The 18527-nt window shown below is 42.8% G+C and overlaps 1 protein-coding gene and 1 long non-coding RNA gene across 4 annotated transcripts in view; one reads left to right on the plus strand and one right to left on the minus strand.

The window, feature by feature from the left end:
• Ccdc180 (coiled-coil domain containing 180) overlaps positions 1–2347 on the plus strand; it is a 45069-nt gene extending 42722 nt beyond the window's left edge. For both annotated transcript variants that reach the window (XM_070010186.1, XM_070010197.1), the window contains 2 exons: positions 265–400; positions 2184–2347. In XM_070010186.1, the coding sequence (XP_069866287.1) occupies positions 265–400; positions 2184–2339 (292 nt within the window). In that variant the 3' untranslated portion in view covers positions 2340–2347. The remainder of the gene's footprint in view (positions 1–264; positions 401–2183) is intronic.
• A 2911-nt stretch (positions 2348–5258) lies between these two features.
• LOC138819064 (uncharacterized) lies at positions 5259–18463 on the minus strand. Of its 2 annotated transcripts, none has more exons than XR_011369292.1 (3): positions 18300–18463; positions 11118–11208; positions 5259–6061 (listed from the first exon to the last, which is right to left on the minus strand). It is a non-coding gene; the product is annotated as an uncharacterized lncRNA (long non-coding RNA). The 2 variants fall into 2 exon arrangements; XR_011369291.1 differs by having other exon boundaries at positions 5259–5964; positions 18300–18457.
• Between the last annotated feature and the right edge of the window lie 64 nt (positions 18464–18527).

Consider the following 18527-nt stretch of genomic DNA (forward strand, 5'->3'; position numbering starts at 1 on the left):
ATTAAATATATAGGGCACACACACACACACACACACACACACACACACACACACACACACACACACACACACACACACACACACACACACACACACACACACACACACACACACACACACACACACACACACACACACACACACACACACACACACACACACACACACACACACACACACACACCCAGTTTAAAGCCATAATAAAAAGCTTTCCCAATGGGGATAGTGGGGGGATTAGGAATGAGGAAGCCATGCATATTGTAGGAAGTGGCCAGGAATCAAGCCCACCGAGGTCACCATCCAAACCAAGATTCTTCTTCGGAAGACACCTTCAATTGTCACCACGAAGACCACCCTGGGCCACCTGGCAGCCGTGGAAGCCCGAGATGCTGTGTACCTGGTGAGGCAGGGTGGGATGGTGTGTCCCAGGGAACACAGGGCAGTTTCACTGCCTTGAGGAGGAAAGAGCTCCTCATTACTAGGTACCCCAATATTTGGCCCAAAGAACAAACAACCATGTCAGTGTGCCCCTGAGCTGCTGGTCTCAAGACTCATAGATAAGTCCAAGAATGTGAGCCAAAGGTCATGACCAGCCCAGTGCTACAGGGTTTTGAGGTGGGAGCTCTGGTGCTATAGGTGCCCAGCAGAGAGGTCCATCACTCACACTGGCCATGGAGAAAAGCTTTGCAAGAAGGACAGCAGAGTCAGGGAACAGAGCAGACAGGCACAGAGACAATGGTAGCAGTAGATTCCACTGAGGCATGGTAGCTAGAACATTAACAGCCCCAAGTACTAACAGCCTCAAACCCCCTTCTATTTTTTTTTTTTAATTTTGGGCAGTAGGAGTGGGGGTTGAACTCATGGCCTTGTACTAACTAGGCAGATACTCTATTTCTGAGTCACACCTACAGATCTTTTGTGCTCTGGTTATTTTTGAGATGAGTTTGCTTGACAATAGTGTCTTCTATTTTTCATTTCCCACCTTAGCTGTCAAGGCAGATAATGCCACACTGAGCTTCTTCTGTTGAAAAAGTCTCTGTCTTTTCTGCTCAGACTGACCAGGAACAGTGATCTTTCAGATCTCAGCCTCCTATGTAGCTATGGCACACACCACTATGCCCAACTATTAGTTAAGAAGAGGTTTCATGAACTTTTGTGCCTAGGCTGGCCTCCAACTGAATCTTCCTTTCTCAGATTCCCACATAGCTATGATTACATGTATGAGTCACCAGCACATGGTTTACCTTCTTTTGGGGGGGGGGGGGCAGTCATGGGGCTTGAACTCGGCCTGGGCGCTGTCCTTCAGCTCTTCAGCTCAAGGCTAGCGCTCTACCACTTAAGCCACAGCGCCACTTCCAGCTTTTTTCTTTTTGCTTATGTGGTGCTGAGGAATGGAACCCAGGGCCTCAGGCATGCAAGGCAAGCGCTCTACCACTGAGCCACCTTCCCAGCCCCTACCTTCTATTTTTGACATGTGACATCTCATCAAATCTTCCTCGCAACTTCTGGGGGAATGTAATTATTTCCCCCATTTCACTGAGAGGGACACTAACACCAAAAGACATTTGCCCTCTTTGCCACTAAGGAGTGGCAGAGTTAGGAACTAACTGGTCACAGTTCCGTGGGACTGGCTTGAGAAGGCTGCACCAAGTATCACTTGAAGGCCCTCTCACTGCTATGAAGACCCATGGACCTTGGGTCTTGGTGCCCAGAGAGAAAACTTGTCCTGTCCAGAAGTTCCTTGGTTAGGTATTGTGAGAAACTGAAGTGTACTGCTGATTCCCTAGGGCTAGTCCCTACCCCCAGGCCAGGAAACAGAATTATATTCCTTCTGAGTTCAATGAGGGCTGAAGGCCCAGGCACCACCTCCTGTAGAGGTGAGGACCACTGAACTTTAGGAGGGCTCCACTGCAGGACAGGTCAGGAAGACACAGGGCCCAGAGCCCCAGAAACATGGGTCCTAGTCAGCCTCAGAAGCTGGGTGACTCTAGTCAAAACTCTGAGCCTCAGTCTTTGCATCTGTAAAAGAAGGAAAAGAGGACTGTCTCTCCGGACTGTTGAGTGACTTGATGAGGAATGACCTGTGGAACTTGTGCTGATGCTCACAGGGTTGAAAGCTCTTTGCCCCAGACACCAGTGCTTATTCAGGGCTCCCTCCCCATGGACATTCTTGCTTTCTCCAGAAATTCTTAGCATCGTATGCAGAGATGCTGAAGAAGATCCAGGATGAAAGCACGGCACAGATAAAGGATGCTCAACGCTGGAAGGACAGCTGGAAGCGCTCCATTGACACCCTCCAGGGCCTGTACTTGCCCCAACCTTCCCCTGACACCAAATAAAGCTTTGTTTTGTGCCATCACAAAATGGACTGTAATCTATCCCTGAACTGTGCCAAGTACTATAGCTTTATCACTGACAGGGACAATGTCTTCAGTTGTGGAAAAGACGCTCACTCTGAATTTTCCGGAGGCCAGATCTTTGAAAACTGGGGAAACAACTTGCTCCCTGGAAAGTCTATGGTCAAGAGATGTATGGGGAGCTGTTTCTAGAACATGGGTCCTAGTTATGAGAGTTCTAAGTTCTGCTGGGATCTATCACCAGTTTTCATCATCTGGGCCCCTTCCTTCAAAAAGAATTACACAAAGGCTTCTCCTGCCTGGTGACTCTTCCCCTTCCTCCATGTCATCTCCTGAAATGCACAATGTTACCATCATCACCAAGATCTGAATGCATCTAAGCCCAGAGGGTAGATGAGATCAGAGCTGTGCTCAGAACCTCCTTTTCCCATCAGTTAATTCACTGTGCCTCTCAGGACCTGTCCATCATCCCTACCTCCAATGCCAACCAGCAGCCTATACAGTGTGGACCATCCAAGTGTGCTTTCTAGGTCATCATCAGGTGACTTAAAAACAATGTGCTAGCATCACAGGTAATTTGTTAATGTGCAGACTTAGGGCTGGAAGAATGAGAATGGGAGGGATGCTGAGCAGCATACAACTTGAAATCTGCCTGGTTCCACAAGTGCAGACTACCAGGCCCCAAGAGCTGGTCCTGCCTCCTGCCAATTGCCTGCAGAGTCCTTTGGTTACACTGGTTGTCTTTTTAACCTCTGTCAAACTATGTGTCTGTTCAGTGTCACCGTTACCTGACGTAGTTCAGAGCTGTTCCCACTTGTGCCTCTGGTCACATCATGTTACTTCCCACCCTCCTGGCTCCCCAGCCCTATCTCAATGTTATCTTGCTTTGTTTTCACTCTACTCTCCACATATACTTGCATTCATACTTTGTCTCCCCCCATACTGAGCTCTGAGGATTCAGGGACTCAGCAGTTTTCAGTACCCCACGCTGAGTCCACCAGTTACTTTGTACATACTCAGTGATCAGGGTAGAGTTGCTGAGTGAATAAAAGGGAAGATCATGGAGCCCTTTTCCCCTCCTCCCCACATTTCCTACTGACTCTACATTTCCTCTGATTCTAGAGGTAATCATAGGAGGCACAAGGTGGGCCTGCAGTGGGAGGACAGAATGACTGCTATGTGACTCTTCCCTGGCTGCAAAGCCCAAGGCGCCACTGACACAAGAGGCTGCCCATACCTGGGGGGCCAGAGCCATCACTGCAGCCCCCAGGCAGGAACACCAACATACAAATCAGGTTCAGGAGGCCTTTTGGAAGTGCTTCTCCAAGGCATGAGGGCAAGAAGGCATGGAATCCCGCCCTAGCAGGAGGGTGGGTAACTTTGGAAGCCTCCCTTTATCACTTTGCCTACACTTCCTGACCTGTTCAGTTCACTCAGGGCACATCCTTCCCTCCGTTAGGACAAATAAAGACTCAAAGGATCCAGTATTCTGGCACCTTGTACCCTATAGCAAGTCATTATCCACCAAGCCCCCAAACTTCTCTGTTCTGAAGGACCTCCACAGAGATAAAAGCATTTTCTCAGGGCACCAGAACACAACAGGCCATTGATGGACAATTGGGCTAATGGACACATGTTTAGCATCTTTGAAGCCATTTACTCTAAGACCCCCTAGTGTATACTGGAGGAAAGTGAGACTTTATCTGCTATAGCCCCTGTCTATAGTCATGGAGAGGGCTTGCTCATAGCTCTAGGTACCTAGAGAGGTGAATTAGGCCCAGTTTCTGTATTCTCAAGGCTGTCCAGGATCTTAGGAAAGATCCTAGCTTTTTTCCTGCCCATGCTCTGGGCCTCTGGACATGTTGCTCAGAAACCAGATTCCATTGACTTATGGTAGAACTTACTCCAACGTATTTTTTCCCCAGAGTGAGGGGGATGAACACTGGTTTAAGACACAGAACTGTCTAGACTGTGTCCACTTCTGGTTGCCTAGACCTGTCTGTCTCCTAGGATTCAGTTTTCTTCTTACTTGGAACAATGAGCATATAAACATACACTTCATGAAGATGTCATGTCAGGTTCCCTCAACACAGGAAGGGGTAGTACAGTGTGGTGGCTCAGGAACACCTCCCTAACTCAGGAAGATGCTGGGGAAACCACTAATAAAGGCCAGGGAAAGTATCTTTGACCCCATCCCCTATGAACACACATCACACACAACACAGGGCTCTATATCTAGACTGAGAGAACAGGATTCTTGCCTCATTGCCTGCAACTCAGTATGGCAAGATGTTCAATACAGCTGCTGGACCTGGGCCACATGTTCACTATGGGACCAGGAAGTACTACCATCTCACTTAAGCACTAGGACTGAGGATGGGAAAGAAGGGAGTAGTTCCCCAAAGATAAAACTAGATGCTGATCCCAATAAAAATGGACTGATGTTGGTAAGACAAAAGCACGTGATCTCAGAATCATATACAAGATTCAATGTCTAATTGGGCATGATGCATGAGGGAATGTCACAATGAAGGGACATGTCTTGTTCAAGGCCATACAGAAGCAAAATTCACATTAGATAGAGCTACATATACAGTCATGTATATGTCACTTAACAATGGGAACATATTCTGAGAATTGTGTTATTAGGTGATGTCATATGTGATCATCATAGATCACTACATACTTAACACAAACCTAGATTGTACAGGTCAATCACTAATCAAGGAACAAATCACACTAGATGTATAAGGTTTTTGCCTGTGTAACACAGGTTTCTGCTGTGTAAACACAGCGGAGTGTTTTACAGTCATTTTTTATAAGTAGTATGTCCTAAAATAAGGATGTAATAATATAGTAAATACATACAGTAATACAGTAAATACCAGTACCATAGTCTTTTATTATGAATTTCAAATATTACATGCTGTACTTAATTATACATGCTTTATGGAACTAACAATGCAGGTTTGTTTACACCACTAAATGCATGTGAGCGATGTGGTATACTAGGTCACTAATTACAACTGCTATGACATCATGAGGTAATAGGAATTTTTCAGCTCCTTTTTTTTTTTTTCTGGTCATGGGGCTTAAACTCTGGGCCTGGGCACTCTCCCTCAGCTCTTCAGCTCAAGGTTAACACTCTACCACTTGAGCCACAGCACCACTTCCGGCTTTTTCTGCTTATGTGGTGCTGAGGAATTGAACCCAGAGCCTCATGCATGCAAGGTAAGCACTCTACCACTGAGCTACCTTTCCAACCCTAAGCTCCTTGATCTTATGGAACCACCATCATATGATCATATACATAGTCCATTGTTGACCAAAAGATCTTTATGCAGTGCATGACTTTACTAGAACGTTTCCAAACAACAGTGACACAAATAGGAGAGCCATTTATTTCTTCCTGATATAACAGAAGTCTAGAGACTGCAGACAGGCAGTACAAACTGACCTGTTATGGAAGCTCACATGCTCAGAGCATCTCTTTCCTCCTGTTGTTTCATGTAAGGCTGCCATCATCAGGGTCAAGGATGGCGCTATTTCCTTTTCCATAAAGGCTGCTTTTGGAGCTCTAGACAGAAAGATCAATACCACATGTGCACTGCAGAAGAAAGGCAGGATAAATAAAGGCAGGGTGGAGGCGACTTCCCAATGTCCCATGCCACAATTCTGGTCACATCACGGTGGCCTGCACCTATCTGTGAGAGAGGTAAAGAACTTATTCCTTCAGTTTGGTCAATTTGTGCCTTAACTACAAGTGAGTCTCACAATTACAAACTAGGGAAAAATGAAAACTGAAATTTACCAGTGTTCTTTCCCTACAAAAACTCCAAGAGGAAGAAGAGAAGAGGCTGCTTTTAGAGGAACAGGTTATTTGCTTACACAGCACACGCCTTTGTTTCTTGGTGGTTATTTATTCACAGAGATGGGGAAAACTTGATTTCAAATCAGGGTTATGACTGGAATCCCTGCTTCAAACTCCCGAGCAGGATGAACCACAATGCTATCTTTCCTCTCCTCATACCTTGTAAACAAACCTAAGAAAATCCTTTTCTATTTTATAAAGTGGGAAGGATGGGGATAGGAGCTATGAATCCTCTTAAACAAGTAGCATGTTCCTAAAAAGCTGGATTAAAAATTAGTATCTGGGGCTGGGAAGTTGGCTCAGTGGTAGAGCGTTTGCCTTGCATGCCTGAGGCCCTGGGTTCGATTCCTCAGCACCACATAAGCAAAAAGAAAAAAGCCGGAAGTGGCTCTGTGGCTCAAGTGGTAGAGCGCTAGCCTTGAGCTGAAGAGCTGAGGGACAGCGCCCAGGCCCAGAGTTCAGGCCCCACGACCGGACCCAAAAAAAAAAAAAAAATTAGTATCTGGGGGCTGGGAAGTTAGCTCAGTGGTAGAGTGCTTGCCTTGCATGCATGAGGCTCTGGGTTTGATTCCTCAGTACCACATAAGCAGAAAAAAGCCAGAAGTGGCTCTATGGCTCACGTGGTAGGGTGCTAGCCTTGAGCTGAAGAGCTGAGGGACAGCGCCTAGGCCCAGAGTTCAGCCCCCACGACCAAAAAAAAAATTAGTATCTATAATCAAAGAAGCACAATACATTAGTCCTGCCATTTTGATCCTCATAGTAAATGGGGAAAATTTTTTGAGGGTCAGGGGTGGGTGCTGGTCCTAAGCCTTGAACTCAAGGTCTAGGCCCTGTCTCTTGAGCTTTTTGTCCCCTCAAGGCTACTGTTCTACCATTTGAGCCACAGATCCACTAGCAGCTTTTTTGGTGGTTAACTGGAGATACAGAATCTCACAGATTTTCCTGCATGGGCTGGCTTCAAACTACAAATCTGGCATCAAACTTCAAATGTTAGCCCCCTAGGCATGAGTCACCAGCACCCAGAAAAATGAGGTGATATTTAATTAAAATTAATCTAGTCCCTCCCAAAGAAAACCAGTGTACTATTGGTGGGGATGTAAACTAGTACAAGCACTCTGGAAGGCAGTTTCAAGGTTCCTCAGAAAAGTAAACATAGAACTTCCCTATGACTCAGCCATGGGGCGCATCCTGGGTTGACCCATCTACTCAAAATACTGCAAGTCAGGATGTGGGAAACACTTGTGTATCCATGTTCATTGCTACACTATTCACAATAGTCAAATTGTGGGACATCTCAGATGCCCTATAACAGATGAGTAGATTTAAAAAATGGTGGTGCATATATCCAATAGAATTTTACTCATCTATTAGAAAGAATAAGATTATGTCATTTGCAGGAAAATGGGTGGACCAAGAACAATCATGTTAAGTGAGGTAAGCAAAGCTCAAAGAGACACACAGTGTATGTTTTCTCTCATATGTAAAAGCTAGACTTAAAATACAACTGGACATGTGAACTTATACAGGACTCTAGGCATTCACATATAAACAGACCAAAGGAGGGTACTCTTAGGGGAGGAACCTAAAGGTGTAATTTTGCTGACCATTTAAAATATTGAAATGAATTCCAGAAAATAGGAGCTTTTGTTTTTGTTGGTAGTGGTATTTTTTTTTCTTTTGTCTTTTTAGGAGGGACAACAAAGGTCGGATGCAGAAAGGGAAGGAGGAAGGGTGAACAAATATGGTCATGGTATTCAATATGCACTACATAGAAAATGAACTATGTAACTTGTGGGCAGGGGACGAGAAGGGGGAAACTGGGGAAAAGTGAAGGAAAGGGTGACATCCAAAAACGATGTTTACTCATTACCTGACTTATGAAATGGCAACCCTGCTGTATAACACCTTAATAATAACAATAAAATATTTTAAAAATTAATCTACACCAAATAAAAACTGTCTAGATTGCTAAAACAAAATACCATAAGCTAGATGGCTTATAAACAACTGAAATTTATTTCCCACTGTTCTGGAATCAAGGAAGTCTTAATGACAATGCCACAGTTGACGAGGGCCAACTCCCTAGTGAAGGCCCACTTCCTGGTTCATAGACAGCTATCTTTTTGCTGTGTCTTCAGATGGCAGAGGGCAGAGAGGAAGCTTTCTGAAGCCTATTTAGAAGAGCACTATGCTATTCATGAGGGATCCCTCCCACTAACCATTTTCCAGAAATTCCCATCTCCAAATACTGTAGCACACAGCAGATGAATTTGGAGACAAAAACTGATAACACATCTAAGAAAAACTGATAACTGTGAAAACTAAGCATAGTAAATATATTATTTACTAAATGTCAGGGAAGAAAAATATATCTGCCAGGTGATGGTGGCTTATGCCTATAATCCTAGCTATTCAAGAGGCTGAGGATCGTGGTTAGAAATCACCTAGGCAGTAAAATCAGTAAGACCCTTATCAGAAATAAACTACAAAAAAGCCAGAAGTGGAGCTGTGGCTCAAGTGGTAGAACACTAGCTTTGAAGAAAAAAAACTTAGGGACAGTGCCCAGCCCCAAGTTTAAGACCTCAGACAGCAAACACACATACACAAATATCATGGATGTTTCCACCTTGCTAGCTTCAAACCATGATCCTTAAACCTCAGCCTCCTGGGTAGCTAGGTTTACAGGCTTGAGCCACCAACTCCCAGCTAATAATAACATTCTTAATAAAAAGAAAATGTCTGTAAATCAAAAACAAAGAGAATATTATGGTTTGAGTGTGCCCCTTAAAGATTCATGTCAGAAGCTTGGTCCTCAGTGGTACCTTTAACAAGGGGTGGAGCCTAGTGTTAGGTTCTTAGGAACTGGCATATGCCCTCAGAAGAGATTAATGTATTTCTCACAGGACTGGAGTCTGTTCCTAGGCCCTCTCTGGCGTCCTATCTTGCTATGAGATCCTCTACTTACATCTGATCAGTTACCATGATGTTATCTGTCATGAGGCAATACTAGTAGAAGGTTTCATTAGAGCCAGAGCCAAGCTGACTGGACTTTTCATCCTCCAACACTGGGAGCCAAATCTTTTTATAAGTTACCCAGCCTCAGGTTTTGATTATAGTAGTGGAAAAATGGACTAATACACTATACTATATGTTCTTCCTCTAAGATTATTTACTTTTAGAAAATACTGAATGCACTTCATTATTTAGAGCAGTTTTAGGTATACTAAAAAACAGTAGTTCCCATATGCTCTCTCACAAGTTGCTCTATTGTTAACCTCTTGCAGGTGGCTTAATATTAGTACATTAAGAACAAATGAAGTCTACAGTTTAGAGTTCACTCCTTGTAGAATTCTGTAAGATTTGATGAATTCATATCACATATTTACCATTATAGTATCACATACTTTCAGTTGTGCTCCACCTATTCTTTGAGACTCTACAGCCTTTTCTACAATGTCATATACCTGGAATCTATAGTATGCAACCTTCTTAAACTAACCTCTTCCACTTAAAAATGCTTTTATGTTTCCTCACTTTGTAACTAGATATCTCATTTCTAAAATATTCCTATACTCAATTTTGCATTATGATTACAAATACCTGATATAACTACCACTTTAAAATTTTAGCCTATAGTGTTAGGGGTTCTAATCAGTTAACCCACTGCTTTTAGGTGAAGCTGCATATTAAGGCAAGAGTATGGTAAAATAAAACAGCCCACCTTTTGGCTTGAAAGTGAAGAGTAAGTAGGCAGAGGCGTGGGGGGGGGGAGGCAGAGGCGGGGGCAGGGGAGACGGAGGAGAAGGCTGCCCTTAAGGACATAGCCTCATTGACCTGAACTTCTCCTACTAGGCTTCTTTCTCTTAAAGATTTTGCCACTTTCCAATAGCAAACCTGTAACATACAGGTCTTTGGGGGACAGGGAACATGTAAGATTCAAAGTATATTCCATTACCTAGAAGGATAACTTTGTTGCTTGCAGTATTTGGCACTTGTGAAGAAAGCAGCCATCAGTTGATATGTCTTACTAGGTGGAAAAGTGCAGAATCATATGGGAAGATTGTTTAAAATAGCTTTATAAGACATTGTCTTCCAAAGTGACTATGTCATTTTGCATTCCCACCAGTGGTGTTGTTTCACAACATTGCCAGCATTTGCTACTGATAGCCTTCTGCTTTAGCCTTTCTAATAGTAGATGGTAGTATCTCCTTTTCATTAAAATTCCCTAATGACATATAGTGGTGAACATCTCTTTATGTGCTTATTTGCCACTCATATATCTTCTCTGGTGAGCTGTCTATTCAGATTGAATGATTACTTTAATATGGCTTTGGCTTTGCTGTTGAATTTGTGAAAGTCTGTTTTATGTGTGAGACTTTGTTGAGATATTGTTGAGTTTTAAGTTCTTTGCATATTTTTATGCCAAAAACATGTTTATTTTCCATCTGTATATAGTCTTTGCAGAGGTCAGTTCTATAGTTGTTTTGGTGAAGCTGGAGCTTCCCCCTCTGCCTTCTTCCATGTCATTCTCACTACTTTTTATAGTTGATAAGAGTCCATTGTACAGACACAAAACATGCTTACAGACTCATCAGTTAGTAGACATTTAGATTCTTTTCATTTAGGGCTATATAAATCATGCTATTAGGAGTATTTACATATAAGCTTCAGTGTGAAAATTTCAAACTTGCTTTTACTATAACATGCCTCAAGTGTGTAACAATACTCGACAAGAAATTTCCTCATTGCCTTACTCATGTAACTATAACCCCTCTGTACAACACCTTTACAATAAAATAAATTTTAAAAATCCTATGATAATAGTTACCATATATGACTTAAAATAAGTTTTCAAATGAAATGTACTATTCCATTAAACAAATACTTACTATTTGCTCTGTATTCCAGAGATTCAGCATTGGCTTGCCTTTGGTGAAGGGGGTTCATTTTCAGACAGGCAGGAAGTGAACAAGCAGATAGCTTAAAAAAAAAAAAAAAAAAGATCAGGAAGGATGGGACAGCATTTTCCCAACATGAGTTAAGTCCCCACAGAGAGAATGCTCCCACTAAGACTGCCTGGTTGTTTGCCTACGGATGACAAAGGCATCTGGAAGCATCACATCCCCCCAGTCTATTTTTCACCTCACCATCCTGATCTACCAGATGTGGAAGTGGACAGAGGGAAAGTATTCAAATTAGCAGCAGGAAGGATGGATTGAAATTTGAGAGATCTATGGAAAAAAAGAAACTCTGTTATTGTCACAGAATGTGACAAGGTAAAGATCAAGGCTCTGAAAAACTGTCAGTTATTATGGACTTTGTGATTATATCTCTTCTCCCAAATTCACATGTAGAGAAATCTCAACCACATGTGACAAAGGAGGGGGTGGGGCCTTTGGAAGATGATCTAGGCCATGAGGGTGGAGTCCTCATGAGTGGGACTAGTGCCTTTATAAGTGAAACCTCAGGGAGTTTTCTGCCCTCTGGTCACTATGTGAGGCTCCAAGGAAAAGGCAATATAAGGACACAATGAGGAGTCAACAGTCTGTAACCCAGAAGAGGGGCGCCACCAGAACTGGACCAAGCTGGCACCCAGATTTTGGACTTCCAGCCTCCAGAACTGTAAGAAATAAAATTCTTGTTATTTGTAAGCCACCAAGTCTATGGTGCTTAAAGAAGCCCCAAAGGACTAAGGTTGTTGGTAACCCATATGTGTTACATTGGCCAACCAATATTATAGGTACATGGATGTTCATTGAGGTTTGATAGTGGAAAAAATTATTCAGTTCTTAGGCTTTTTTATATTTTTCTTTGTTTTAAAGAGTACTTTATTTCATTCTTTAGATAAAGAGGAGTAGCATAGCTAAACAGGAGTAGCATGGCAGAATAGAAAGTGAATAGGCTTGATTTCTTTACTCATTTATTCATTGATTGAAAATATTTATTGTAAACTATGTCAAGCACCGGAGTTCTGCAGTCATGATTAGGGAGATATTGCAAACATACATATGCTTTGTATAGAGTGCCCATAATTGCAATGATGTTTATAAACAAACTCAAGTTTATATAGTTCAGCCTATAAACTTGTTCAGGAATGTACACTGCACAGGAAGCACAAAGCCCTGTGGGTGCTGATCATTGCAGAGTCACCTTTGATGACTCTTAAGATTAACAGCTGCCTTCCCCAGCAATCTCCTTTCCTGGTTTACCCTGACTGGTAGCTGGCTATCGCTTATTAGCCAATAACACTCTTTTACCTCATTCCCAGTGTTCTGGGTTCTAAGTGCAAATACAAAATGTCCTGTATAAAGTGGACAAAATCAAAGATGTCTGTTTTAAATGAAAAAGACTAGTGAGTTGTTAGTGCTAGCAATTTATGCCTATAATTCAGGTGGCTAAGATCCAGAGGATCATGGTTCAAAGCCAGCCCGGAAGAAAAGTCTACAAGACTCCATCTTCCAAAATAACTACCAAAAAGCCAGGCTGCTGGTGGGGTTAAAAAGAAAGTGTGAGGGAATAAGAGGAAAATTGGAAAAATTAGGTTAAGAGAACTCCAAGGAGACTGCTAGAAAGAATGATTTTTAACTTCCTTAACTGGTATGCTAGGGAAAATAAGGTAATTTTGTAGTGAGGTGGAGTGGGGTCACAAAATTCTACCAAAGACAAATGCATGTATCTCTACCTCTTGGTATAAACTGTAATTTCCTGCTTAGCTTTGTCTCTGGGTGGCATTAACTGTGAGCTGTTGGAGTATTTCAGCAGGAGCATCCAAACCTATGTGAACCAGTACCCCATCTTTCATGAGAGGTACTTTGTACCCTTGCATTTATTCTCATGAAATGAAATTCACAGAGAAAATCTACCTATAAGACTTACTGTGTAGTAAAATGATATAAAAAGTTATTTGTGTTGATACACAAAATAGGTTTGTCATCTACATAAATTATTAGCAAGACATTCACATGTTGACTGGGGCAAGAGAAATTCCTCTGGTAAGAGGAAAGGACACTAAGCATCCAAATTGGCCCATTAACACCTAACAGGTGGCCCTGATCACCATGGCAACTAAAATACCCTCTTCTATGGCCAAGATACCCCTGTGGGGAGATATTGGCCAGCCCCTGGAGGCCTTCTGAAGGCTCTTTTGCTACTTACTAGATTCCCTTTACTATTGAGGGGAAGAACCAAACAGAAATACTAGAACCAAATAGTATAAACACTATTATTGAGGCTAGAACCAAAGCCAAAGCCTTTTGGCTTTGGAGTTAAAGCAACCTCTGAATTTAACAAAAGATCAATGTGCTTTTGCTTCTGGGTTAGTGAATCCATACTACACATCTCCTATGCACTGCGTGGCTTCTTTTCATTGCCTCCTTCCTTCCTTGTTCCCAGACAGCACTGTAGTATAATTCTTCTACTAGTAGGTTTACTATTATAGAACTAGTAGCACTGTGGTTGAATGTCTTGATTAAAGTGACAGTCCCTATCTGAAGGCCCACCTAACAATTGGGTCTCCAAGAAACCTGACAATTCTTAATACCCTTTGAATCATTCTTATTTTGGAGTCTTATCTAAGGCAGAGCTGTGTGAATGCCCACAACTCTTAAGAGGGCCAAGAGGATCTCTTAGACAGCATAGCCCCTATACTGATAGTTCTGTGACCCTTCTCTACACAGCATCGCAGTAAGCTTTCATTATCCTGTTTCCCACCGTTGCATGGCAGTGTGGCCTCTAAAGCTTCGGTGATCAGTCCTGCTGGGGATTAGGCTCTTTTAGCTGACTCACCTTGGAGGCCTTTGTGGGCAGCTTAAGGGGTTTTGCTTGATCAGCACATCCATAGTTTGACAAGGGCCTGGATTTAAGCAGGGCTCTGGCAATCCCTCCCTTTTGTTTTATGTTTTTTCCCCTTACTCAGTTAAAACAAATGCAGTTGCTAGAAATTTCTCTGCATTCATCTAATAGGCAATAGCTGATAGAAGAGGGAGTGATTATGTTTATTATAAATCACAAGTAGATCTATCTAAAGATTCCTTTTTTCCAGGAATCTATTCTTCCTGACCTTATGTAAGCAAAACGTTTATGAGGCTGGTTTTCATCTTATATGCACAACAACTTTGAATATGTAAGAGCATCAGAAAGGGATGCTTCTAAAACTCTTTGCAATGAAATAATGTAGAAGATGAAGATGAATAAAATGAGATCTCTTCTCAAGTTGTTCAGCGAGAAACACTAAAATGTATCTGCAAGACAAACAGAGTGGTCTGGAAGCTCAACTAAAGGAGCAATCATCTGAGGTGAAGGTTTCCAGAAAGGTGTCCTGAGAGGGGAATTACCCAAGACACTGAATAATGACAAAGCTAAGACCTTGTGGTTCATTTGATAGCATAGGAAGTGATGGAAATGAGTGGGTTTTGGTTTGTGTTTTAAGAGACAATATAAAAAAATAATAGACAAATTTGGATGGGAAGTGAGATGCCCACAATAGAGATCTCTCAAATGGCCACTCTAGATTTTGGAAGGGATGTTTGCAACACTTCCTGATAGCTGTTAAGGTCTGAGGCTCTGACAGAGAGGAAGAAGAACAGAGCTTTCTTAGGCTATTGCGAATCCCAAAATGAGATGAGAAAAAAAAAGCTTGCTTCAGATATGCTCCTGAAATACAGTTGATGTCTTCCCTTCACACTAAATGGGGCTTGCTGAGGTGGTGCTAGAAAAGAGGAGAGGAGGCAGACTCAAGCCCGCCACTAGCTTTGGGCCTGGTTGTCTTGGACAGATGTCTTGGTGTCTGTATGTAATATGGTTCTCCCCAAACAAGCAGGTTCCCATGTATACAAAAAAAATGCATGAAGGGCTTTCAGTGAAGGGTTTACAATGGAAATACTTCCATCTTTCTACACTCAGGATAAGCTGGAAGCAGAGTCCTCTTCCTTCTTTATACATGGTCTTGATTTTCACTTCCTCCCACACAATAAACACCTTCCGTTGAAGTCTCCAGACAGGCACAGGCGACCTGCCACACTATTGCCTAATGCCTATCCACCAGAGCAGAACTCCAAAAACGTCCCCACAGCATTGGGGATGGCAAATGTTTACATTCCTTTCCTAAAAGAGACCCTGGGGCTACAGACTCCTTCCCCATGATCTAAGAACAAGTTTGGCCTTTTGTTGGGGTATAATGTCCTGCACTAGAGTTTGGTCCATTTTGAAACTCTACTCTTTGTCCCCAAGACATATATTGTCCCCGGAGGCAGTTTATAATGTGGGTTCACAGTGGGGCTGTAAGGACTCCTAACACTCGGTGAAATCACACCCCAGATTTCTCTCTGTATGCTTCTTTCACTATTCTGATCTCCTTTCCCAGAAAAGATTAAGAACCATTGGGTCTAAGGAATAACCAACTTTTCTAAGGAATAATCAATCTATGTCATCTCTAATACCCCTAAATTCTCCTGAAATCCAATTACATCTAGGACATGGATAAATTCTTAAACCATCTGGGCCTTGGGTCATTTTGGAAAAAAAGAAAAGCTAAACACAACTTCCTATAGGTCAGTGACCCATGGACTTCTAAGAACCTTCTGACATGACTCAGATGAAAACTGACCCATAGAATGAACATTTTACTTAATAACATATATAAAAAGCCAATATACACATGAAAACAGATCTCAATATCATTAGCAATAGAGAAATGCAAATCAAAGCCCCAATGGTATATTCCTATTCATCCACTGGAATGCTAAAACTAAAAAGATCAACAATTCCAAGTAGTTGGAGTAACCAGAACTCCTAATTTAGAGAAGTGGTAGTGGACAGGAATGGGGTCCTAAATGGTATAGCTACTTGAGAAAAGTCTGACCGGTTTCTGCACAGTTCACTTACCCTACAACCTGCAAGCTCTATTCCCCAGGGTATATACGAGGAAATTATCTGACCATACAAGGCCCCGGAAATGGTTAAGCACTCATACCTAACATCCCCAAATTGGAAACAACACAAATGCACATTAAATGGTAATACATAAACAATGCCATATCCAGCCATACACTACACTTCATAAAAACGAACTGACTGATAGTACAACAGGGATGATTCTCAAGTGCATTCTGCCAACTGAAAGAAACAGACACAAAAGGTTATACATTGCAGAATCCATTTATATGACATTCAAGAAAAGCAAAGCTGTGGGACAAGAAATCCCACCAGGAGCTACCAGGAAGTAGAGATAAGAGGGCAAAGGGGAACTTTTTGGAGTGATGAATTCATTCTGTATCTTGCATGTGGTACAGGTACATGGTGAACTACATTTGTTGAAACTCAAAGAACGGTACAGTTAAAATACCTGCTTTATGGAAACTGTTCATTAATAAAGTTAGTCATAAAAAACTAGCTGCATAGCATTTTTTCTTTGTATATAGCCAAGTCCAGATATGGAACACCTTTGGAAGAACGATGGATCTCAGGCTTGAGGTCACTTCAAATCCTTTTATAATATATTTACATACTAAACTCTGGAGGTTTTTACTGATTTCTCATTCTCTCTGTTCCTCAGCTACTTTTTTTCATCTTTCTCATCTTAATGTAGAACCAAGGATATAATGAACACTGCAAAGTCCAAATTGCAGGATGGCTGCATTTTTTGTTCTATTATAGCCACTGAAAAGTTTAGAGTGGATTGTAAGGTACAGAAAGGAGGAAAAGGTTTGAAATAACTCTGAAACAGAACAGAGGAGATGCAGTTTCAGACTCAGGCATTTAGGCATATTTAGTCAGGGACCAGATGTGAGAGTATGAAAGGAAACAGTGTTCAAAGAAAGCTCTGTTCAAACAGTTCCTCATTGCCTTTAGTAGAAAGCCCAAATCCTGAGCATGGGAGAGCAAGCGAATTTTCATGATCTACTTCCAATCTATTCATTGCCTACTGCATCTTTTCACGGAACTGAAAGCTCTTTAAGCATGGTCTTATCAGCATCCCAGAGTTTTGTTATTTAACAGCATATGTTCAAAATACTGGCTTAATTATCCTGCTGAAGAGTTGCAGCATCTCCTTTTGGGGATATGGCAAACAAAGCTTCTATGACTATTCTTGCATGGGTCTTTCATATTTTCATTTTTCTTGGATAAAAACCTGGGTGTGAAACTGCAGGGTCATATGGTAGGTTGGTATGTGAATGTAATGGAATACTACTCAGCAATGAAAAGACATAATCTACTGGTGTATGCAGTGATATAGATGAATCTCAATCAGCATCAAATTATGCTGAGTGTAAGAAGTCAGACCTTCCCTCCAAATTTACATTTATAGTAAGTTTCTAGAAACTGCAATCAAACCCATAGAAACAGCAGAAGAGCAGTTGGGGGCTAAGAAACAGGGGAGCTCAGGAGGTAAGGATTCCAACAGGGACATGAGAAAACTTTTGGGTGTGATGAATATATTATTTTTTTATTGCAGTGATGGTGTGTTTCACAGTTGTGTACATGTCAGACTCACTCAATTTTGTATATCTTAAACCTATGTGGCTTGTGGTGTGTGAGTCACACTGTTTGGAGTTAAGCAGCAAGCTCTCTTAAGAGAATGACACGGAGAGGGGTGGACATTGGTTGAAGCAAAGCGCGTGTTTAAAGGAATTACTATGCAGAAGTGAATAAAAATTGGGCACCCAATACTTTTAGAACAACTTTGACAAATGCTTATTTAATAGGTTGTCATGTTCTGAGCATTATCTGAGAATAGAATCCCCAAATACCTTGCACGGTGTGGAAAATAGGTGTTGAGGAGCCCTAACAGGCAGAGGAGGGGATGGGGAAAGTCAGGCTGACATTATAGCCCACCTGGGGGTGGGGGGTGGGGGGAGGTAAGAATGACACCAGACCAAAGGGCCTGCGGACACCTGGGGTTCCGAGGGGGCCAGGTTGGGGGTGGGAGGGAATGTCTAGAATAATGAAGTTACAGTCCCGGATGTGGAAGATAAGAAGGGGCGAGAGCGGAATGAACTGTGGGCCAGGGTGAACACCGAGCCGCCACGCCCCCCTGCCCCCCAGCCTCGTCCCAGCCGAGCCCCACGCGTTACCTGGCGCTGTCCCCGAGGAGGCGCGCCCTCATCCACCCCGCAAGCCCGCGTCCACCGCGACCCCGGCGTGGGCACGCGCAGAAACCGCTAGGCGGTGTCGGTTTTCCTTCCCACGCGAGGACGCCGGCGTGGGGTCCGACGCGCCCGCGCGTGCGCAGAGGGCTGAGCCGAGCCGGCGGGGGGCGGGGCCGGAGCGGAGCGGGGCGGGGCCGAGCCGGGCGGGGCGCG

The sequence above is a fragment of the Dipodomys merriami genome, unplaced genomic scaffold (assembly GCF_024711535.1).
Source record: "Dipodomys merriami isolate MVZ:Mamm:240054 unplaced genomic scaffold, mDipMer1.0.p SCAF_11, whole genome shotgun sequence".
Lineage (NCBI taxonomy): Eukaryota > Metazoa > Chordata > Mammalia > Rodentia > Heteromyidae > Dipodomys > Dipodomys merriami.